At 44.0% G+C, this 24,427-nt stretch overlaps 1 protein-coding gene across 3 annotated transcripts in view; it reads left to right on the top strand.

The window, feature by feature from the left end:
* The window catches only part of LOC129702856 (E3 ubiquitin-protein ligase Midline-1), a 285,589-nt gene that overhangs the window by 243,087 nt on the left and 18,075 nt on the right, over positions 1-24,427 (top strand). For all 3 annotated transcript variants that reach the window (XM_055644894.1, XM_055644895.1, XM_055644893.1), the window contains exons 5-8: positions 5,259-5,407; positions 11,792-11,919; positions 16,635-16,778; positions 18,795-18,956. In XM_055644894.1, the coding sequence (XP_055500869.1) occupies positions 5,259-5,407; positions 11,792-11,919; positions 16,635-16,778; positions 18,795-18,956 (583 nt within the window). The remainder of the gene's footprint in view (positions 1-5,258; positions 5,408-11,791; positions 11,920-16,634; positions 16,779-18,794; positions 18,957-24,427) is intronic.

Below are 24,427 nucleotides of genomic sequence, written 5' to 3'. Positions count from 1 at the left end.
TCATCGGAACACCGACCCCCAGGCCCACTGCAAGCACAGAGATCCCAGATCAGCAACTCCAGCCCAGCCCCGTTCCAACTTCAGAGGAACACGCAGTGTATGGGCAGAAGCTGAGAGTGTGGAAGGTACTTCTTGTTCTTGGGGTCGCGCAGCTCGGGCTGTGGGCGAACTGCCACTTGTCGCCGTAGCGGCCCATCGGGGAGCGGATTCCTCTGGAGTTGGAGGGGGAGGGGGGTATTGTGCTGGTTGATCGCCCCCTACTATCCCAGGGACAGGGAGACAGGACGTTCACCGAGGGCGTCCCGCAGAGGTGACAGCGGAACCTCCGGTCGGTCCTCGAAGAAAGGGGAACTAAATCCCCATTCATAAAAGAGAAGCTGAGAGTATATTGAGCGGGAGGGTTAATAATTGACAATCTGCTGCTACCTGCCCGCTGAGTTAAAAAGTTCCCACGGTAGACACGATACACAGTGTATCGTGAGTCTTGCGTGGGAACTTTTAAACTCAGCGTGCAGGCAGCAGCAGATTGTCGCTCCCTTCAATTTCACCCCACCTACACCCCTCTGCTTCCCGGCCATGTGTGTGGCCCCTTCCCTCCCCTCTCCAGCTCCCCGCTCATTGCACCGGCATGGGGGCTTTGTACTGTCTTCAAGACGGCGATGGCTGCAGGTCAGTGCAGTCACCGGAGACGTCAGGACCAATTGGACGTCGACCACCAGGCCCGCCGCAAGCACAGAGATCCCAGAGACCCACAGCCAGCAGCAGCCCAGCCCAGCCCCGCTCCAACTTCTTCTGCCGGGATCAAGGCGCAAACTCGCGACCTTGTGGATATGAGCCGAGCACTCTACCACTGAGCCAGCCATTAAAATCTACGCAAAAAAATTTCCATTCCGAAGACCGACAAATTCTGAATTACGAAAGGTGTCTGGTCCCAAGGCTTTCGGATAAAAGGTTGTGCACCTGTACTTGGTTCACATGAATATAACTGAGCCCCCACAACCCACTGAGATAGAGAATTCCAAAGATTCACCTCCCCCACTGAAAGAAGAAATTTCTCCTCACCCTCAATCTTAAACGGCCTATCCTTTATTCTCAAGTTGTGACTCCTACTCCTAAACTTCCCAGCCAGGGGAAACATCCTCCCTGCATCCAGCGTGTAAGTTCCTTTAAGAAGTTTGTACGTTTTGTTGGCATGAGGAATAAAGTCCCAGTCTACCAGAATCCTGCCGTCCTAGCAACAAATTGTTTAAAACTTCACCGCGGTCCTCAGATAGCAACTCCATCCTTTTTGCAGCATGCCTGACAAAACAGGCGTGAGGATCTGTACCCCTGCCCATATATTCATAGATCAAAAGCAGTACCGCTTTAACTGCTAAACGTGTGTAAGTTGATCTCTCATAAAATACTATCTGCTTCCTTGTGTTCACACATAATTACATTAGATGTGGTAAAATCTTCAGACTAGTAGAGGAAAGTTACAAAACATCAGCATCAATCAGAGCCAGACTCTGGCCAAGGTTCAACTACCAGGCCAAGGTTCAAATGTTTATCAAGTTCCAGGTTGGCCGGCTTCTTGTAGTTTGCTAGTGATTCCAATTGAAGGGTGTAAAGGCAAATAAATTGGGGTAGCTGCAGCTAAATGCTGCCGTGAAGCTTTTCATGGTTAAATTGCCATTGCTAAAGACCTGTATCTGAATAACGTCAGCATGAATTGGGTAACGAGAGATCAAATGCCTAGTCACGAGTTCCAAAATAGGGAAATAATTGGTTTGGAAGACCAAGCAAACAAACACCAGTGTTTAAACTCAGCACATTAGGCAGCATCCATGAAGGGAAATGAATCGACAATGTTTTGGTTCAGGACCCTTCTTCAGACTGATACATGATAAGAAAGGAAGATGGGGTGTGAACTGTAGAACCAGGGAGAAGAATGGTGGGTAGAATGGACCAGGGAAGGGATAGAAGAAAAAGGGGAAGGAGCGGGGTGGGGGGGAAATAGGGAGGGTAGGTAATGAACGGACCAAGGGTGTGGAGGAGAGAGAAGGCGCATCTGATGTGATAGGAAGGTGGAGAATGAACCGTAGAATCAGATGGAGGGATAGTAGGAAGAAAGGATCAGGCGGAGGAGGGGTCTGATAAGAAAGGAAGATGGGGAGTAAAGTTTAGAACCAGGTGGAGGAATGGGGGGAAGTAGGGCCAAGGAGGGGAGATGGTTAGGAAGATGTTCATTATGTAAAGTTTGATGACTTTCTGGTGTGAATTGAATCAGACAGACCCTGGCCCATCTTCATGAGGATGGGGAAACAATCTAGTTGCTGGTGGACAGGTCAGACACTGGGAGATAAGTGGTGCTACAAAGGGTGCGGCTTGATGGAATTGTTTAGCAGGTGGGAGGTATAAAGATGGAAACGCAACATATGCAAGAGAGAGCTAAGGAGAAACTGACAAGAAAGCGCACTACTCCAGATGGGACGAGACCTTTGGGTAAACCCTCGGGTAAATGTATGTGCATCAGCAGCCAGGGTTGAAGGCAGCCTCAAGTGTTGAGAATTCAGATGTGCTCGCTGCCATCCAGAAGGCAGCACACAGCAGGGTGAAAACAGGAAATGAAATGAGGATTAAATAATCAAAACCTAATTAAAGGAATATGCTAAAACAGTGAAGCAGGAAATTCATGCAGCAAGAAGTGAGAGCCTGGAGTTGTTGTTTGCAGCATCTGCAGATAAGATGCTTGTAATGAGGTTCTGGTGAGTGCTGACCATTCTGATTGTTAATTCAGTATTTATATACTACAATTGATTAATATCTTGATTCATTTCATGATTAGTACGGGTGTCAGATTATGGGGAGAAGGCAAGAGAATGGGGTTAGGAGGGAGATATAGATCACCCATGATTGGATGGCGGAGTAGACTTGATGGGCCGAATGGCCTAATTCTGCTCCTATCACTTATGATGTTATGACCTTATAATACGAGAGGATAATGAGGGTGGATTGGTAAGAGGATTATTAGAGCAGAGGTTGATCAGCTCCCGTTTGCCATACACTTAGATTAAGTCCGATCCATGTCACATTCATTTCCCTGTCATTGTTCCACATTTTGCAAACTCCTTGCCCAACAAAGATGGTCACAAAGTTTGCAATCAACACCCAGATTTATTGGAGGGACAAGGATGCAGATTTCCACTTTCTGTTCTGGGTGCCATGGTGTAGGAGGAGAATACCACTCTAGGTTGGCACAAGGGGTGGGCATTGGAGAGGCTGGGTGGCCAGTACATGGTTTGAAGGCAAGCTTGAGAAGGGAAGCTTGAGCTTTTCCTAGATGTTGAAGTTGTGCAGTGAGCCACGAGGCCAGAGGCTATTTGGGGAACCACCAGAGAGTGAACCACCACAGCCCAAACACATTGCTGAAATCAATGGACACACTGAGACATGGAGATAGACATAAAGTGCTGGAGTAACTCAGCAGGTCAGGCAGCATCACTGGAGAAAATGGATGGGTGACGTTTTGGGTCGGGACCTTTCTTCAGACTCGACGCAAATGTCCCCCATCCTTTTTTCTCCCAAGTTGCTGTCTGACCTGCTGAGTTACTCCAGCACTTTGTGAATATCTCCAGTATATACCGGCATCTGCAGTTCCTTCCTGTACACACTGACACACGAGGCAGGCATTTTGTTGTGCCACAAGCAATGAGTTATGAGCTGTGGCTTTAGCAACTTTAATCAATGACGTTAAATTATGATTATTCTGTCAACGAGCTGATTACAATTTCCTTACTTTGCTCCCTGGAACTATCTACATTTCTATCAATATTCTGCTACAACCCCTCCCACCCTGCTCATAGCTCTGGTTATGGGAACAGGAAGGAAGGAAGGAAATCCAAAAGGAATCCCAAAGGAATCGAGTAGCAGCACAAAACAGGGCAATCCCCAAAAGCACCAATGTCCCTGCTGCAACACAACGCAGCTTGTGGTGGAAATGATTTGATTGAAAGAGGTTAATGTACTGCAATTACTGGGTGAAAGGCAAACAGTGACATGGATTTTTCCTCTGGGTGTTTTGTTTGCCATTTGTTGCTTTCCATGTCATTAAATGCCACATGCAGTTTTGCTGTGCGACAAATCCATGAATTTGTTAAGGTAAACACAAAATGGTGGAGTAACTCAGCGGGACAGGCAGGTGTAAACCAGCATCTGAAGTTCCTTCCTACGAATTTGTTAAGGTAATCACTCTTGGGAACTTTCAAAGGGCCACATAACCTGCTGCATTGGTATAGGTACCAATGATTGTCATAGTCATACAAAACAAAACGGGTCCTACGACTCACCCTAACAATGCAAAACATCGAGTACTCACTTACACCGTGCGTGCTCCTTCCAGCCACACAAATCCATTCATGGCTGCTGCCACTTCTGGTCCCATCCTCCATCATTACATTGACTTCCATCATCTAAATTCATTCATCCTTGCCAGTGGGCACTGATATCACCTGCACCTCCCGTCATTCTTCATCAAGACTTAATGGCTGGTGGGATTGGTCTGTGCCTTGGGCTGGGGAAAGTAACATATCCAACAATTTCAACAGCTAAAGAGGTTTTTGGGAATTAAAGCACCTTATCAAGCATGAAAACTGAAAGCCAGCCCTGGAAATCCCACCCGAGTTATTATTGAGGCCAGGTCACCATTCCCAATTTACAGATCTCCAATTTTGGGTCCTATTTGTTCTTTGAATTACTCTCTGGAGCAAAATGTCATCAGTGGGAGCCTTGGGAGAAGTCTGCGCTCATGGTGGGGAAGGCATGTAAAGTTTGGGGTGGGAGAGGTCCATGCCGAAGCCCAAGGATTCATCGTCCTCCTGGACCATAAGGAAAAAGAAATTAAGCAAAAATAAATTAAAATCCTTTCTTACTAAGGTGCTCTGGCCCTTGATCCAATTCCTGATGATGTGGTCAGGGGATGAAGAATGTTGAAGATTGTTCAAGATCTGCATCAGCCCCTCTCCCTAACTTTTTCCCCAGATCCCATTTGAAATGTATTCTGACATCTGCTGCCACCATCTTTGCTGGATTGAGATAACTTGCCTTGGATAAAGAGTTCTGTCCATCCTATCCTGGTTGAACAGAGACCAAGCATTGAAAAATAGTTGTGTGCCTGCGTGCATGCATGTGTGCATATGTATATTCTTATGTATGTGTGTACGTGTTTGCCGCATAGTGCCCCTATATTATTTGTGTGAACTCCTTTTGTTTATTTGAAGGTTGTGCGTCTGCGGAAATTGGCTCAGCAGATCGCCAACTGCAAGCAGTCTATTGAACGATCTGGGTCCCTCATCACTCAAGCAGAGCATACGCTAAAAGAGAACGATCATGCCCGCTTTTTGCAGACGGCTAAAAATATATCTGAAAGGTAAGAGAGCACCATGGCTGTCACTTGTGATCCCATTCCTATCACTGGTAACTGAATGTTACGTCACAGATTCACAATGTTGCCACTGGTTGCCAGTGGAACCTCACCTCATCTCAAGCCTGAATCTTGACCTCTTACATTCATCATGATCTGATCTTCTTGTGGATTGATGGACTTCGAAAGGATTTCATTTTCTAGGTTAGTTCTGGCTCCCCTGTTCCATATAGATGTAGTGGTTTAAGGGTTACTTATTCAACAGCAGTGATCTCAATGCCTCAAGCTCAAATCTCACATCATCAGTTTGCTATTTTTCAATTTGGTTGAATGCTTTTTATTTGAAAAAAACATTTGAGTCGGGGGAAAAAGACCATTCAGCCTCTAGATCTTCATAGGACCTCAAATGGCTTTCCAAGGGAAAAGTAGACAACCTGCTGTGGTTGGCTACTCTGAATTATATGCTACTTGGGTTCCACACCATTGTGGTTAGTAAAGTGCCCTCGGGTTGTTTAGCAGAAACAGCCCTTCAGCCTACAATGTTTATCTGACTATAAAGTGCAGATTTGCAGAAAAGCTCTGTTAGAAACATAGAAACATAGAAATTAGGTGCAGGAGTAGGCCATTCGGCCCTTCGAGCCTGCACTGCCATTTAATATGATCATGGCTGACCATCCAGAGCTGTTGGTACCAGATAAGCCGTTTTATTCCAGGCATTCGATTATCATTCTCTTAATATTCCAATGCACTTTTAATTCACTATTTTAAAGATGACATCGTGTGTTTTTGAGTCATAGAGTCATTCAACAAGGAAACAAACCCTTCCACCCAACGTGTTCATGCCAACCAAAATGCCAAAGCTAGCCCCATTTGCCACTAAACCTTTCCTATCCATGTACCTGCCTGAATTACTTTCAAATGTTGTTATTGTACCCATCTCAAATACTTTCTCTGGCAGCTCATTCCATTTACCCAACACCGTCTGTGTGGCGTCTCACAGTTGTCCCACTGGTTCCTATTAAATCTTTCCCTCTCACCATAAACCTATGCCCTCTCGTCTTGATTCCCTAACTCTGGGGCGAAGAGCATTAACCCAATCTATTTCCCACATGATTTTATGCATGAGGTCACTGCTCAACCAACTGCGCTCCAAGAAATAAAGTTCCAACCTGCCCAACCTCTCCCTGTAGTTCAGGCCCTCAAGTCCCAGAGACATCCTCATAAATCTTCTCTGCACTCTTTCCAGTTTAATGGCACCTTTCTTACAACAGTTGATGAAAACTGAAAACAATACTCCAAGTGCTGCCTCACAAACATCTTGTCCAACTACAGTATAACTGTCCCAACTTTTAACACTAATTTCAAGATGAAGGTTAGCATGCCAAAAGCTTTCTTCACCACCCTGTCTACATGAGATGCTAGGGAACTATATACTTGTACTCCTAGATCCATTTGATCAGGGTCCCCACCATTGACTGAGAAGTTCCTGACCTGATTTGACTTCCCAAAATGCAGCACCTCATACTTATCTGAATTACGCCTAGCTAATCAAGATCCCACTGTAATTCTTGAGAACCAACATCACTGCCTGCTATACCACCCATTTTGGTGTCACGTGAATAGCTACATCTGGATCAAGCCTTGGACATTCTCATCCAAATCATTGATATAGATGACGAATAGCAATGGGTCAGCATCAATTCCTGAGGCACACACTAGTTACAAGCCTCCAGTCGTAAAAACAAACTTTCACCACTGCCCTCTGCTTCTACCAGTTAGCTAGCTCTCCCTGTATTCCTTGCAACGTATCAAGTCCCGTTTGTAAGGAGGCTGGAAACCAGGGCCCCGATGAGTCAGATGTTAAACCAAGGGCATTTCCGAATAGCAGGATGATGGATTATCAGTTTTATTGTATACTAATTACATTTACCAGCACATGTCCTGCAGCCTTCTATACCTTGGTGATTTAAGCTCCTCTAAAGTGGCCTGGTCACTCATTGAATGAAAAGCCACTGTCAGCATTTTAAAGCAACTGGGGATGGATGGGCAATATACTCTTACCACAGCGATGAGGCAGCTACTCATTCCCTTGGACCTCCTTGGACACTTCTTCAGATACTGTTGTGGAAAGTTAAATGTCCACCCCACTCCCTCTTCATACAACAGCTCACCCCACGCCCCAGCTGGATGACAAAGGAAAGGCTTTGGAGAAATAGTGGGTTACATTTTCCAAAATCCCACTGCCATCCTTCACATTTTGAAACAGAGGAATTTTTTCCTTGTAATCTGATTCCCAGAAGTCCAACCTGTTAATTATCAGTCATGGGAGAATTAAAGTGCCATGAATCCATGTGGCAGGGAGTGCTTACATTAATGCTCAAACATGCTCAGACTACTTGCTGCCAGCCACACCTTGTTTCACAAAGAACACCACAATAGATTGCATTCAAATGGAGCAACAAAAACATATTGAAAGGCGTAATTCCCAATTTTTGGCTAGGTTTACACACTTGCTGGAAACTTTCGTCTTGGTGGCAGCATTCTCACCTCTGGGCCAGATTTCGGGCTCAGGTCCCATTCCAGAGCTTTGAACCTAGTTCAAGCTGATGCTTTAATGATGTGTTGTTGGTGGTGTTCATCCATTTGTCCCTTAACCAATACCAGTAGACTAAATCCTGGGATGGCAGGACTGACCCATGATGAGCGGTTGGGTTGGTTAGGCCTTTTCTCACTGGAGTCCAGAAGAACTCCAGTCCAGGGATCTCATGTATATAGTCCTGTTGGACTAGGTGGAGACAGGTTGTTGTGAATTGCAGGAGACTACAAACCAGGAGTCACAGACTTAGGGCATGGGGTAGTGATGTAGAACTGAGATCAGGGGGGATTCCTTCCTCCTGAAGATGGGGAACCTGTGGAATTCTCCACCACAGAAGGCAGAAAAGATAAAGTCATTGAACATATTCAAGAAGGAGATTCTAGAACTCTTAATGTCATAGAATCATACAGCTTGTGCAGCACAGAAACAGGCCCTTTGGCCCAACTCATCCATGTCGAAGGGATCAAGGGTTTTCAGGAAAAGGCAGGAACAGGGTATTGTAATGAATGATCAGACATGACTGGGGTTGATGGTGAAGCAGTGCTGAAGTGCTAAACGGCCTAATCCTGATCCAGTTTTCTGTTTCGCTGTTTAAAAAAGGTAATTTGCCGTTGTGGAGAGCTTGCCATACACACATTGGCTGATAGGTTTCCAGCATTGCAACATTGACTGTGCTTCAGGCAAAATGTCACTTCGAAGATAGACACAAAAAGCTGGAGTAACTCAGTGAGTCAGACAGCAACTCTGCAAAAAAGGCATTGGTGATATTTCGGGTCGAGACCCTTCATCAGTCTTAAGAAGGATCTCAACACGAAAAATCACTTATTCCTTTTCCCCAGAGATGATGTCTGACCCACTGAGTTACTCCAGCTTTTTGTGTCTCTCTTCAGTTTACACCAGCATCTGCAGTTCCTTCCTATACAAAATGCCACTTCTTTGGCTTCATAAAGTCACCCACCAGGGAAACAGGTCCGTCAGCCCACTGCATGAATGCTGGACATCAAGGTTCTTTGGGATGTTCCAAAATTATGAAAGGGACTTTAACATTCAATTTTGCTCATAGAAAAATTACAGGCTACTTTAAGGTGGCTAATGCACAAAGCCAAGATTTGTTCTTTATTCAGTTATCTGCTGCAAATGAGGTAGAACATCCATAGTAACCACACCCAGCATCAATGGAACATGCCCAAAAGTTGGTTAATAAGGTAATGACCTGTTCTAAGAATAACTAACACAGTTCATAAGTAAAAGGTGGAGCAATAAGCCAATTGTTTCTCAGCAACACAAACAAAACACCGGCGCGCAAAAGGGTTGAAGTTATGATGGCTTCTCTTTAACTGCCAGTAAAGCAATGAGCAGTTCATGCCCCAGATGAACAACCATTGTCAATGTCCTTTTGAAATCAGAGCAATTATGAAAAATCACATTACCTTTAACCTTAATACAATCTTTACCTGCTATGCAGTGGTGTTGCCATAGCATTTCTATATGTGTAAATGTTAATCCCATCACTGGTTTCCTTGTTGATCCTCTCACTGTTGGGCTCAGCACACTTCCTGAGTTAAAATCCATGTGGGGTTTACAGCTTGTACCATTTAAAGTGATTGTACCATTTATAGTGAGGAGGGTGTTTGACCACTTCTATTCTATTAGTGCCTGTTGACACATGGTTAGTAGCTATCTCCTGTATTGGAATTTTGTGAAGATGGGACTGGTAGAATGGATAAAAGGGTGTAGATACTGTGTACCTAGACCTTCAGGAGTCTTTGACAAGGTTCCATACACAATGTTGGTCAACTGGATTACAGTACATAGAACTGGGTTAGTATATTGGTGTGAATTGGTTTTGTCAGAAACAAAAAAACAAAGTTAACAGGTTTTCAAGAGAAAACATTAGATTTAGCTCTTAGGGCAAAAGGAATCAAGGGATATGGGGAAAGAAACAGGAATGGAGTACTGATTTTAGATGATCAGCCATGATCATATTGAATGGCGGTGCTGGCTCAAAGGGCCGAATGGCCTACTCCTGCACCTATTTTTCTATGTTTCTCTGTTTCCCACGTTGGCAGGCAGTGGTCTGGAATTAAAATGCTGGGACCAGTGATGGTGATTTTGAATCTATTGGATTGTGAAAACGCAGCAGTTTCACTAAAATCCTGCTGCCAACTGGTCTAGTCTATTTGTGACCCTAACCTATTCATCTGCTTTATTATGAGCTGCCCTTTTTATTGTCAAAGCAAGTCATTAAGAACAAGTGACAATTGGAGATGAATAATGAATTTTAGTAATATCCACATCCCATGTACTAATGGATATAAAGCATAAACTCTGGACACTTTCCAAAGGCAGTTGATCTATCCCAAGGTGTGATGACCTGAACTAAGAGTAGATAGGACAGAGGCAGGGAATGTCTACAACTCAAGCATTACAAAGTCCCCTTTGCTTTGAACATTGCAACATGGAATTAATCTGTCCTTTACCATAGAACATGCTCCTCACATTGTACACGAGTTGCTAGTGGAATGAAAAGTTTACAAAGAAAGGAGGTCTTGAAACACTTGAGCAATTGGTGAGGAGATCTAGCTGTCTAGACTGAAGTTGGTGACTTCCAGCTATTGGTAATGCCCACTGTGCGCCCGTTATTGCCTGCAAAACCAACCAAGAAAAACACTGAGTTGACGGGACAATTAAAGATGGGCAGCAATGTTCACATTCCATGGAAATTAGCATGCTGAGTCAGGAGAAAGACACCCCCGAGTTTTAACGATGAACTGTTGAACCTACCCTCACTTTGTTTCATGTTTAGAAATGAGAAGATGTGTGTTGTCAGTGCGCTTTAAGGATATTGATGTGTCACAGAGAATTAGGAGTTCATAATTTTTTTATTTTTAGCAAGTTACAACACAACGTAATTATGTGTGAGGCCTGGAGTCACAAGAAGCCACAAATTAATGTCAAGTTGAGTTTAGTGCAAGTTGCCCGACTTCACTTCCGATTCATTGTTATCTGTCAGCCGGGCTGCTGGAACATGAAGTCAGGCAGCATGATAGAAACAATAATCAAGACTGCTTCCAAGAGTAATACAAGAGTTAACCCTGAAGGCAAATTTAGTTTGATTCTCTTCAGCATAAAATGTAAACAACAAATATTATTTGTCTCTGGTAAATAACAGATCTCCCAACCATACCTACATGCATAAGGATCAACTCAGAGACGTAAGGATCCATTCAACTATGAGAAGGGCCTGCGGTGCTGGCTCGAAGGGCTGAATGGCCTACTCCTCCACCTATTGTCTATTGAGATTAATCCTATTTTCCCTCATTCTTCAGAGCCTTACAAATGGTTTCTTTCTTTTGAAATGGATGAACATAAAATACATTCTTTCATTCAAGCATTATCAATTCTAACTCTTTTCAGCTATTAGCCTGAGGACTGCTGGTGTAGTAAAATTAAAAAAAAGCATCAACAATGCTTCACACGAGGATTCAAAATTACCTAGATTGTGGATGAAACACTTACCAAAAACCTCCTTGCATTCTAATGCTGACCAATCTTCAAGAGGACTTCTTTGGCTTTTAATCGCCATGAAGCAAGATGTTGTAGAAATGGAAAACTTTCTCTGGCTCAGTGGAGTAGCCTCATAATCAAGACATAAATAATCCCATAGTCAAGAAAGTCGTGTGTTATCTCAGGTTATCCAAACAAATTAAGTACATTTTCTTTAAATATACCTTTGGGAAACCAGCTAACTTAACCAAGTTAACAGAAATATGTTGGTTTATTTTGCTATGCAGAGTTTCCATGGCAACTGCATCTTCTCAAGTGCTCATTCCAGAAATCAACCTTACCGATACTTTTGACACATTTGCATTGGACTTCTCCCGGGAGAAGAAGATGCTGGAAAGCCTTGATTACCTCACAGGTAAGAGATGAAATTGCTCTGATAGTAGTGAGTTTAGAAGCACCCAATCCACTCTTCATTTCTCATCGGTGGAGACTGTATTTTCCCACGGCAGGACAGATAGCAAATCAAATTAGAAAATTATTCTGATTTTTTGCTTCCTCTTTCACTGATCTTGATAACCCTAATTCCAGGAGACCTTTCATTTCACCTCGACCAATTTGCCTGCAGGTTTCCATTCATGCTTCAAGTAGCTAATGGTAATTGGGTGAGTGGGCAGATGCAGTTTAAAGTGGATAAATGTGAGGTTATCCATCTACCTCCCCCTTGGTCAGATACTCCGCCACTTCAATCTGGACTTCCACTGTTACGCTGATGACACCCAGATCTACCTTGGCACCAAATCCCCCCACCCCCCCCCCCCCCCCCCCCCCCCCCCCCCCCATCTCCCATATCAACTCCTGTTTGTCAGCTATAAAAACCTGGATGCAACATAATTTCCTCAAACTCAACAGCGATAAGACAGAATTCCTCCTCATAGGCTCCAAAGCCACACTCAGCAAAATCAATAACCCCACTCTCACCATCGACGGCACCACTGTCTCCCCATCTCCCCAGGCCCGCAACCTCGGCGTGATCTTTGATTCCACCCTCTCCCTTGAGCCTCACATCCGCCATGTCATTAAAACCTCCCTCTTTCATCTCCGCAACACCGCCAAACTCAGACTCTCTCTCACACCGCCCGCTGCTGAAAGACTCATCCATGCCTTCATCTCCTCCCGACTGGACTATTGCAACTCACTTCTCCTTGGCATCTGCTCCACCTACATCAACCGCCTCCAACTGGTCCAGAACGCAGCCGCCCGACTCATCACCCATACCAAATCCTGGCATCACATCACTCCAGTCCTCAAACAACTTCACTGGCTTCCCATCTCCCACCAGATCACCTACAAAATCCTGATCCTCACCTACAAAGCACTCCACCATCTGGCCCCCCCCCCCCCCCCCCCCCCATATCTCACTGACCTCCTCTCCCCCTACCAACCCTCATGGTCCCTCAGATCCACATCAGCTGGTCTCCTCTCCATCCACAAGTCCAACCTCTGCAGTTTTGGGGACAGAGCCTTCTCCAGGGCAGCTCCCAGGCTCTGGAACTCCCTCCCCCAACTGATCCGCAATTTCGTGTCCCTCACCATCTTCCAGTCCCGCCTCAAGACCCATCTCTTCACCTCTGCCTATCCTTAGCCCCACGTGCCGTCTCTTTTCATCTGTGCATTAATTGCCTCATACTGTGTTTTGTATTGAATTCTGTATTTACTTTGTGTACTAGTCATGTCTGTACTATTTATTTCATTCCCCTTACATGTTTTTCCTCTACCTGCTAAATTTTTGTAAGGTGTCCTTGAGACTCTTGAAAGGCGCCCATAAATAAAATTTATTATTATTATTATTATTATTATTATTATTATTATCCACTTTTGTAGCAAAAACAAGAAGGCAGATTATTATCTAAATTGTGTCAAGTTGGGAAAAGGGGAAGTATAACGGCGTCTGGGGGGTCCTTGTTCATCAGTCAATGAAAGTAAGCATGCAGGTACAGCAGGCAGTGAAGAAAGCAAATAGCATTCATAGCAAGAGGAGTTGAGTATAGGATCAAAGAGGTCCTTCTGCAGTTGTACAGGGCCCTAGTGAGACAACACTTGGAGTATTGTGTGCAGTTTTGGTCTCCAAATTCGAGGAAGGACATTCTTGCTATTGAGGGAGTGCAGCGTAAGTTCACAAGGTTAATTCCAGGGATAGTGGGACTGTCATATGCTGAGAGAATGGAGCAGCTGGGCTTGTATACTCTGGAATTTAGAAGGATAAGAGGGCATCTTATTGAAACATATAAGATTATTAAGAGTTTGGACACGCGAGAGGCAGAAAACATGTTCCCGATGTTGGGGAGTCCAGCACCAGGGGCCACATAAGGGGTAAGCCATTTAGAATGGAGATGAGGAAACACTTTTTCACACAGAGAGTTGTGAGTCTGTGGAATTCTCTGCCTCAGAGGGCGGTGGAGGCCGGTTCTCTGGATACTTTCAAGAGAGCTAGATAGGGCTCTTAAAGATAACGGAGTCAGGGAATATGGGGAGAAGGCAGGAACGGGGTACTAATTGTGGATAATCAGCCATGGTCACATTGAATGGCGGTGCTGGCTTGAAGGGCCGAATGGCCTACCCTTGCACCTATTGTCTATTGTCCAATTCCTGTTCAAGGTTGCTTAAAAGGTACCAATTGCTCTCCCATGGGTTTAAGAACAGAGAAATGTGAAATCTTAAATTTGCTGACTTTTGGAGGAACACGTGCAGATGCTTAACATTATGGAATAAAGATGTTGGTGTGCATCCATGAAGTTGCACTATTATGTACATATTTGACGAAAATTCATAGGGACTATGGTGTGGCTTGTCTCCTACCCCTTACGCCTGTCTCTGGTCAGGAATATTAAGCATCTTCTTAAGCTGTTAAGCATCTTGAGGAGCTTTGTAATTTGGTTTATGCTCTTGGCTATTGGATTTAGCTCCAGTTAACCGGCTTAAGGCTATCAAAAAAATCGCACATTTTCACATGGAGAGACATGAGTCATTATCAAGTCAAGCTATTACTTGAAGCAGTGTTAACGTGTGGATAAGAAGATATGGACATATAATTCAGTTTCCTTTTGTTATTTTTATATTTGGCAAGTAGAGAAGTAGGATCTGTGAGGTGATGGCGTTTCCACAATGCTGCTAGATAGTCACATTCTTGGAGTTTGGTCCAAGGAAAATGATCTGCCTGTCACGATGATGTGTGACTTGGGAGGATGCTTGGAGGTCCTGTTGTTTTTATGCACTTTCTTCCATCACTGTGGGGCAGCCTTTGTGCATCAGTGGGAAAGGATTGACTATTTAATTCTGCAGGTGTATGGGAGCTAAACGTGAAAGCTCCTGACAACCATTGTGGATATCACACTGTGGGATTATCCCATTGCTAAATGACCAGGTCCTGGCATCATGAAATATTCATGTTGCTTGCTCATTACCAATCTTTCAACTATATTTTTGCTTTCCTTAAAACCAAGCAGTGGACTCAGTTTGTGAAGACACCAATGGTCTCCTCAAACAGATCGCATGTGCATCATGTGTTATGTGCACTCATGCATGGCACTGCAGTTTATAACCCTTGTCTTTCCAGAAGCCTTCCTGTCACTGTCATGAAGACTCAATTGCAGCAATAGAGTGGACTGCCATCAGCACTGCTGCCTGGACACCAGGCTCTGACCTGGGTGATGTGTTTTATCACATACCGGCTGGGTATTAAGGGAAGGAGTAGCCACTTCTGGCCATACTGCCCCTCCAGGTTGATGGGGAAGTTTGCTAATTTCCATGCACAGAATCTTGTTCTGCTTACTGCTGTCTGGCACTGGAGAATGATACAGTCATAGTCATACCGCATGGAAACAGGTCCTTCAGCCCAACGCAAATGCCAACCAAGATACACCATCTACACTAGCCCTATCTGCCCACATTTGTCTCATATCAATCTAACCATTTTTTATCCATGGACCTGTCCAATGTTGTTAGACTACCTGCCTGACAGCTCGTTCCATATACCCAATACGTTTTGTGTGAAAAAGTTGCCCCACAGGTTCCTTTTAAATTTGTTCTCTAATATAGAATTGCCTTTCACCGAAGTGCACAGCAAGCTTCAAATCACTGTGGGGTTTTTTTCAGCACCAACATGGAAGATACCTGGTACCTGGAAGTTTATTGCCACTGTAAAGCATCAGTCTCTGAGGAGGTAGTACCCACCCTGCTCTGGATAATCCTGGCTGGAGCATACAGCACAGCTCGGTCACCACATCCTTCCTGAAGGGTGGATACTTCAAGCGTCATTCTTTGCTGACAATCCTTCATGTCTTCCTGCTAGCCCCCCCCCCCCCCCCATCCCCTGCTACCAACAGCTTATCCTGCTCTCCATCCCCTTTGGTCATTCTCCCTACCAGAATGTTTCCCAAAGGGAATGGTAGATAAATCACCTACAGTAGTTCTGTGTCCTACTAGTTACGGGAAAGGCCAAGAAAAACTTCCCTCATCCAGCACAAGACTCGCTGAGAGATTTCACAATATGTACTTGCACTGAACAATATAGAAATCAACTATTATCTTGCCCGAGAATCCTTTTCAATAGCACAGGTGGAGTGGTGTTGCTAAATACTGGATCCTCCACCCTCCATTGCAATCAGCTAGATTATTTACCTCACAGTTTTAACACCAGCATCAAATGCTGTCTGGCATTGGTATCTCCCTGCTTTATAGAAGTGCAGCCAGTATCGGTGTCGCTTACACCAATCCCCTTCCCATCAAGTCTGCATTGATGACTTGCGCCATTGAGGTTATTAGAGACTGAATGCAAATGTGCACGCTCAGCATTAAATAACCACTCGTATAACATAAACTGCTGCATTCAAGGGCCAACAATATACTGAATGATATTGTGAAGTGTTTAGATTTTTCAGTCATTAGTGATGATGAATTATCATTAATATTGAAAGATTAGGGAACACCAATTTATTTAGAATCACCCCCGTTTTCATATTTACTTGCTGCTTAAAACAATTAATGCTTTGAGTTATCTCAGAGGCTGAGGACAGTAATGGTATTTCGACACCAATGGACTAGTTAAGCATTTATCAACTTTTGTCTTTCCAGCACCAAATCCGCCAGCAATTCGAGAGGAGCTGTGCACCGCATCACACGACACCATCACGGTTCACTGGACCTCGGATGATGAATTCAGCGTGGTGTCCTACGAGTTGCAATACACCATTTTCACTGGACTCGCCAACATAGTTAGTAAGTCCATAGTCGCATTAGTAACTATTATTTCAGAGATCAAGACAAAAACGGTCATGGTTGTGCCTAGCAAGTATAGGGTGGCACAATGGTTACTGCTGTTGTGAGTTTGGCCCTGAACCCTGCCGCTGTCTGTTGGGAGCTTGTACTTTCTCGATGTGATGGAGAAGAAGATGTGCTTCTAGCCACATCCCAGAGACAGTTTGTTGGATTAATTGGCCACTGTAAATTGTCCAGGTGTAAGTAGGTAGCATAAACAATATGGGGGGTTGCTGGGCATGTGTGAGAGAGAATAACTTGGTGGACCATGGGAAATCAGGAGGGGGGGATGGGTTTAGAAACATAGAAACATAGAAATTAGGTGCAGGAGTAGGCCATTCGGCCCTTCGAGCCTGCACCGCCATTCAATATGATCATGGCTGATCATCCAACTCAGTATTCTCTCCATACCCCCTGATCCCTTTAGCCACAAGGGCCGCATCCAACTCCCTCTTAAATATAGCCAATGAACTGGCCTCAACTACCTTCTGTGGCAGAGAATTCCAGAGATTCACCACTCTCTGTGTGAAAAATGTTTTTCTCCTCTCGGTCCTAAAAGATTTCCCCCTTATCCTTAAACTGTGACCCCTTGTTCTGGACTTCCCCAACATCTGGAACAATCTTCCTGCATCTAGCCTGTCCAACCCCTTAAGAATTTTGTAAGTTTCCATAAGATCCCCCCTCAATCTTCTAAATTCTAGCGAGTACAAGCCGAGTCTATCCAGTCTTTCTTCATATGACAGTCCTGACATCCCAGGAATCAGTCTGGTGAACCTTCTCTGTACTCCCTCTATGGCAAGAATGTTTTTTCTCAGATTTGGAGACCAAAACTGTACGCAATACTCCAGGTGCGGTCTCACCAAGACCCTGTACAACTGCAGTAGAACCTCCCTGCTCCTATACTCAAATTGCTTGAATCGGAAGCATCGTGGACCTGATGGACCATGTAACTTCAATGGCCTCCTTCTGCGTTGTCGTAGATCAAGTTAAAGGTTGTTTTAAGTCCCCAGTAGTATCACCCACCCTCTAAGATTGTCCAGGAGACTTTCTGTATCAAGGATCAATTTCCCTCGGGAATCTTTGGAGAAAAATTAGAGGGGTAGTAATTGTATGATAAAAGAAAGACTGCTTAATTATCAAGAATCATTCAGTCGGCGGAAATAATCTTTTTACAAATGGGAGAGGGAGGCAGATTTGTGGTTAGTGGATCTTTGCATTAAAGTCGACGTGCCAGGATCTAATGTTCAATTGTTTGGAGATATGCTTGTATAGGAATTTACATCGATCATACTATACATGAAGATGATCAAGCCATTACACAAATATAACAGGTAGTGCAAGAAAAATATCACAAAAGCCATGATGTGAAAAATCAATTGAACATGTCAATCTGATGAGCGCTTCAGCTGGCTGTTGCATGTGTTGTAGTACATGTATTTTGTAACCTTGTCGGCGCCAAAACAGGCGGCAGGGTTGCACAGCGGTAGAGTTGCTGCCTTACAGCGCTTGTAGCGCCAGAGACCCAGGTTCGATCACGACCACGGGTGCTGTCTGTAGGGAGTTTGTATTTCCTCCCCGTGACCGTGTGAGTTTTCTCCGAGATCTTCGGTTACATAAAGATGTACAGTTTTGTAGGTTAATTGGCTTGGTATAAGCGTAAATTGTCCCTAGTGTGTGTAGGATGGTGTTAATGTTCGGGGATCACGGTGGGCCGAAGGGCTTGTTCCACACTGTACTGTATTTCTAAACTAAACTATAAAATAAAACATGACAACGATGGTGTACTGCCTAGGAGAGGACTGCTACATGAATTTAACGGGTTGTATGCAAAACAAAGCATTTCATTGTACTCGGGTACATGTGACAATAAAGTATCATCACCATCACAATAAGTGACAGTTTAGATTATTTTTGATATGAATGCAGAAGAGTTTCACAGAATCCCTTGGGCTAACTCCACACTTGTGGTCTTTGCAGGTTTGTGTAGCTCGGCAGACAGCTGGATGATTGTTCCGAACATCAAGCAGAACCATTACACCGTGCACGGCCTACAGAGCGGCACCAAGTATGTCTTTGTGGTCAAGGCCATTAACCAAGCTGGCAGCCAGAACAGTGAACCGTCCAGGCTAAAGACAAACAGTAAGTTGTAAAAACTGAAACTTCATCATTTCAGGCAGTGGCTGTGGGGTGAGAAACAGGTAAAATGTTATGCCACTGGCCTTTCATCTGCACTAGGAAGCATCAGAACTCAGATATGTTTTAAGTTGCAGAGAAGTTGGGAGGGAGTGATGAGAACCAAAGTCTGTGAGAGGATGGAAATCAAGGGGTAATGCATGACACGTGGAGGTCTTAATAATTGCAACTAATCTGCCTTGAGGAGGTGCAAATAGAAGGAGATAAATGAAGACAGACAAGAGACAGAGAGAGAGAGAGAGAGAGAAAAACATTGTTGTAGCTATGGAAGATGTATGTGCTGTGGGACATAAAACACTATTACAGATTGTGAAAGCAGTAGGTTATGTTGGTTTTGGAACGTCTTGCAGTGACAGAATTCTCTTGAGATGATATTTTTGCTGGGATTCTGGTAGAACACTTGCATTAGGTCTGCATTTCTCCAATACAAGACACATCAATCCCCAGAATGGTAACCCCTGTTATAGTAATCTAAAGTCTGAACTTTGATCCATTGTTCCATTAAAAGCTAACAACAAAACCAGACTCAAAAAAAACATACCGATCTTTCAGTCCTTGGACTCCTCCATTGCCAGAGTGAGGCTACATGCAAACTGGAAGAATAGTACCTCATATTCCGCTTGCATAGCCTATAACCCAATGGTATGAACAGGGATTTTTTTTATTTTTAAAGTAAAACACTCCCCAACTTCCCCTTTCTTTCCCGTCCACCCTCTGCACACCCATGCCCATTTCTCCCACCATCTCCCATCCCCCTCCCAATCACCCTGATCCTTTCCCGTCCCTTCATCATCTCCAATCCCTGTCTGAAAGGACAGGCCAGTGATGTACAGGCCGATGACCGTGACTTCAGTGTTGGGTAAGTTACCGGAAAGGATTTGAGAGACAGGATCTACCAGCATTTGTATAGGTAAGGATTGATTAGGGGTAGCCTGCCCCACTTTGTGTATGTCAAATCTTTCTCACTCATTAAATAGATTTTTGGACAAGTCGCCAGAAGATATGACAAGGGCTGCATATATAAACTCTAGCACTGCCTTTGAGAAGATCTTGCATAATAAGTTGGTCTGAAGAATCAGGCCACATTGGATTCAGAGTGAACTAGCCAACTGGATCCAAAATTGGCTTGGTGCAAAAAGTCATTTGGCAGTAGTGGAGGTTGTTTTCTGACTGGAGGTCGGTCACTAGGGTCGACCGTCGTTTGTTATCTATATTAACTGTTTTGATGACAATGGAATTCACATGGTTAGTAAATTTGCAGATGATAACAGTATCTTTGGTATAATGGATGGTGAGAAAGGCTACATACGTTTACAAAAGGATCTGGGTCAACCGAAGACATAGGCCAAAGAATGGCAGATGGAATTTAACTCTGATTAATGCGAGGTGATGCATTTTGGTAGATCAAACCAAGGCAGGACTTACACAGTAAATAGTAGAACCCAGCAGTTTGTTGTAGAGCAGAGAAACCAAGGGGTACAGGTACACAGTTTCCTGAAAGTGATGACACAGATAGATAGGGTAGATTTGGCATGGTTGTGTTAATCGGAAGGGTATTCAGTGCAGGAGTAGGGATGTTGTGCTACTTGCTATGTAAGACATTGGTGAGACCGCATTTGTGTGGTTTTGATCACCTTGCTGTGGAAAGGAAGTCAATAAGTTGGAAAAGGTGCAGAAAAGATTCATCACAATGTTAGCAGGACTGGGACTAAGGAGAGGCTGGATAGGCTGGGTCTTTATTCCCTGGAGTGCAGAAGGCTGAAGAGTGACCTTATAGAGGTATAAACATCATGAGAGGCATAGATAAGGTAGAAGGTTACAGTCTTTCCCCCAGGTTAAATGAGTCTTAAACTAGAAGACAAAGGTTTAAGGTGAGAGATTTAAAACAGGCCTGAAGGGTAATTTCTTCAGGCAGAGGGTGATGCGTATATGAAACAAGCTGCCAGATGCTGCGGGACAGGTACAATGGCAACATTTAAAAATCAATTAGGCAAGTACACGGGGGAATGGTTTAGATGGATATAGCCTAAATAAAGGCAAATGGGACTGGCTCTGTTATAATACCCGGTTGGCTTGGGGCTAGTTGGGCCAAGAACCTGTATCCGTGCTGTGTGACTAAATGACTCTCTAGGTCTGAAAACAAGTACAAAAACAGGCAAAGGATTGTGGGATATGGACCATGTGCAGGCGGATGGAATTAGTTTAAATTAGCATCCTGGTCATCATAGACATGGTGGGCCCAAGAACATGTTCCTATGCTCTTCTGTTTAATGTTCTGTATCTACCTTTATATTGGAATGTTGGGCTCTCCTCAGTTCCAACAGGATTCAGTTGTCTGCTAGTCTAGCAAAGCAATAAACCAGCAGCACTGTCCAGCCCAGGCTTCAGCTGCAACAGATGGTAAAGAAGTCACAGGGACTTGGAGCGCTTATTTAAAGGCTCCATGGCTTCACACACCTTCTATTCAATATGTATGCCTTACAATCACACGAGTCCGAAAGACAAGAAAAGTTTTGTAACCTATAAAAGAATGGAGCAGGCATTCCATGCTCACCTACACCTTGTTAATGGCCCTGTCTTACGGTGCGAGTCCACTCACGAGTGATCCCGAGTGAAAGAAAAAATCAAACTCGTGGTTGTCTACGAGATTCCAAGTTTATGTTCACGAGTTTAAACAAGTTCAAGTTCAAGTGAGTTTATTGTCATGTGTCCCTGATAGGACAATGAAATTCTTGCTTTGCTTCAGCACAACAGAACATAGTAGGCATTGACCACCAAACACATGAATAAATAAACTGATAAAGTACAAATAACAGATAATGGGTTATTAATGTTCAGAGTTTTGTCCGAGCCAGGTTTAATAGCCTGATGGCTGTGGGGAAGTAGCTTTTCCTGAAACTGGTCGTTGCAGTCTTCAGGCTCTTGTACCTTCTACCTGAAGGTAGCAGGGAGATGAGTGTGTGGCCAGGATGGTGTGGGTCTTTGATGATACTGCCAGCCTTTTTGAGGCAGCGACTTCGATAAATCCCCTCGATGGAAGGAAGGTCAGAAAGAAGGTCAGATTCCCACGTGTTTGTTTAAGTTTGCCGTTTACTTCTCATTTCTGCGATGTACCAAGTTCCTCTCCCGAGTTACCATGTTCCTCTCCCGAGTTACTCTTGAGCCAACAACGACTACCGACGTGTGGAAAAATCATCACATGGTAAAAAATTATGTAATGCAGTTTTTTTTTCACTATAAAAAGACCCAGCCTGAAGAACGATCTCGACCCGAAACATCACCTATTTCTTTTCTCCAGAGATGCTGCCTGACCAGCTGAGTTAGTCCACCATTTTGTGTCTATCTTTGGTTTAAACTAGTATCTGCAATTCCTTCCTTCAAACCTTTAGAGCAGTTTGTTTCAAGAAACAATCCTTCCAAAATTGCATTCAAAAGACCATTTGAACTGCATTTGTTCAAGGTCTGGCATCAATCATCGAAAGGCATAGGCTGTTTTGTGTCGGGAGGAACTGCAGATGCTAGTTTACACTGAAGATAGACACAAAATGCTGGAGTAACTCAGCGGGACATGCAGCATTTCTGGAGAGAAGGAATGGGTGACGTTTCTGGTTGAGTCCCTTCCTCAGACTGAAAAAATGTTTCGACCCTTCTCTCCAGAGGTGCTGCCGGCTTGTCTGAGTTACTCCAGCTTTTTGTGTCTAGTAAGATTGTTTTATTCCCTTAATTTATCTCTCATGAAAACGTCGGTAAACTTCTAACAAAAAGATTAGGTAAATTGAACATTAGCGTTATTTTTCCCCCTGACAGCAAGGTCCGTAGACCAGAGGGGTAGCAGTGTGTGTCTCTCTACTCACCCAGTATGTCCGTCAGAGCAGCCGTCCCACCATAGCGACTTAAACTGTATAAAAAGCAAACATGGCTGACTGGGCAGATCTGCCCAGAAACCACCCCTTTCACACTCACCCCAGCCCTGGGAAACAAAGTTTTCAGAGCCCTACAGTCACCCCAGCCCTTCCCGCCTGCTAACCTCTGAATGAAAGACAAAGCTCAGATGTTCTCTTCAGCAGTGGGGTTCCGAGAGTTTCCCAGCGTCTGGCGCAAGTTTCAATTTAAACTCGGGTAAACTTGAGTTTTTATTAAAAACCCAAATACAATTGGCCCTTAATTGTAAATATGATAATGTTTTCCTATATTGTACGGTAGACTATCATCCAGTGTAGATACCATAATTTATTGGAAAATTATGAATACATGAACACAGGGGTTAGTTAAAAATTGGAATCATATCCCATCTCACACACTCTCGCTGTGTTTCTAAGAAATGTCATTAAGGACTTATGTTATGTGTTTTTGCTGGACTGAAACCAACCCATTTACAACGTAAAGTTGTGGTTAACTTTTTAGGAGAAATTAATTTATGTTACATAACACACAAAAATAACTCTGGTCTTAATTACCAATGCAGCTTGTGAACTTATTTGTGGGTGCGGCAGCATCTATGGAGCGAAGGAACTAGGCAACGTTTCAGCCAGAAACGTTGCCTATTTCCTACGCTCCATAGATGCTGTCGCACCCGCTGGGTTTCTCCAGCACTTTTGTCTACCTTCGATTTTCCAGCATCTGCAGTTCCTTCTTGAACTTGTGAACATCTTGAATTTGCGAACATCCCCACTGAACTTTGGCAAGCATATTGCACGGGTTAGTACAAATACACTTAAAACTCTGAATAGCAACACGCCACAAAGGAGCTTCCAACGATTCATTTATTAAGAAGCGAGAGTAACTCAGCGGGACAGACGGCATCTCTGGAGAGAAGGAAGAGGTGACGTTTCGGGTCGAGACCCTTCTTCGGATTAAACCTGCATCTGCAGTTCCTTCCCATTTATAATTTATAAAATTCCCATTTATAAAATTATAAAATAAAACATCCCATTTACAGCATTGTTTAGACCAATTGCTCTCTAACGCGGACAGACTTGGTGGGAAGTTATGCCTGAGAAAATCCCCTGTACAAACGCATCACCCTTCAATAACTGATGTTAATTTGTCAGATATAAATCCTGAGACGGGACACCTGTCCCATATATCTGCTTCTCCATAAAAAGTGCATTAACCTAAGGATTCATGGCACTGTTTCAATGTAAAAAGTTAAAGTTCTGAAGGGAACTAATTAACTCTCGCAATGTGGCTTTCCCCACACTGCCTGGTTCATTCTTTTTGCCACTGTTTCTCAGATCCCCGGTGAGTGCTTTTTGCTCCTTAACAGTGAATTGTTAGGTCACTGTAAAAATTTCCATTAAGATCTGACTAATCTTCAACATTTCACTTCTGGCACTCAGGCCAAACCCACGAGTTACTCACGAGTCACTACGGTAAACTCACGGGCTACTACGGTATTACAACGAGTTTAACATTTT

Source organism: Leucoraja erinacea, chromosome 13 (assembly GCF_028641065.1).
Source record: "Leucoraja erinacea ecotype New England chromosome 13, Leri_hhj_1, whole genome shotgun sequence".
NCBI lineage: Eukaryota > Metazoa > Chordata > Chondrichthyes > Rajiformes > Rajidae > Leucoraja > Leucoraja erinaceus.
Note: the sequence above shows the minus strand (reverse complement) of the source record. Positions and strands in the feature narration are given on the sequence as shown.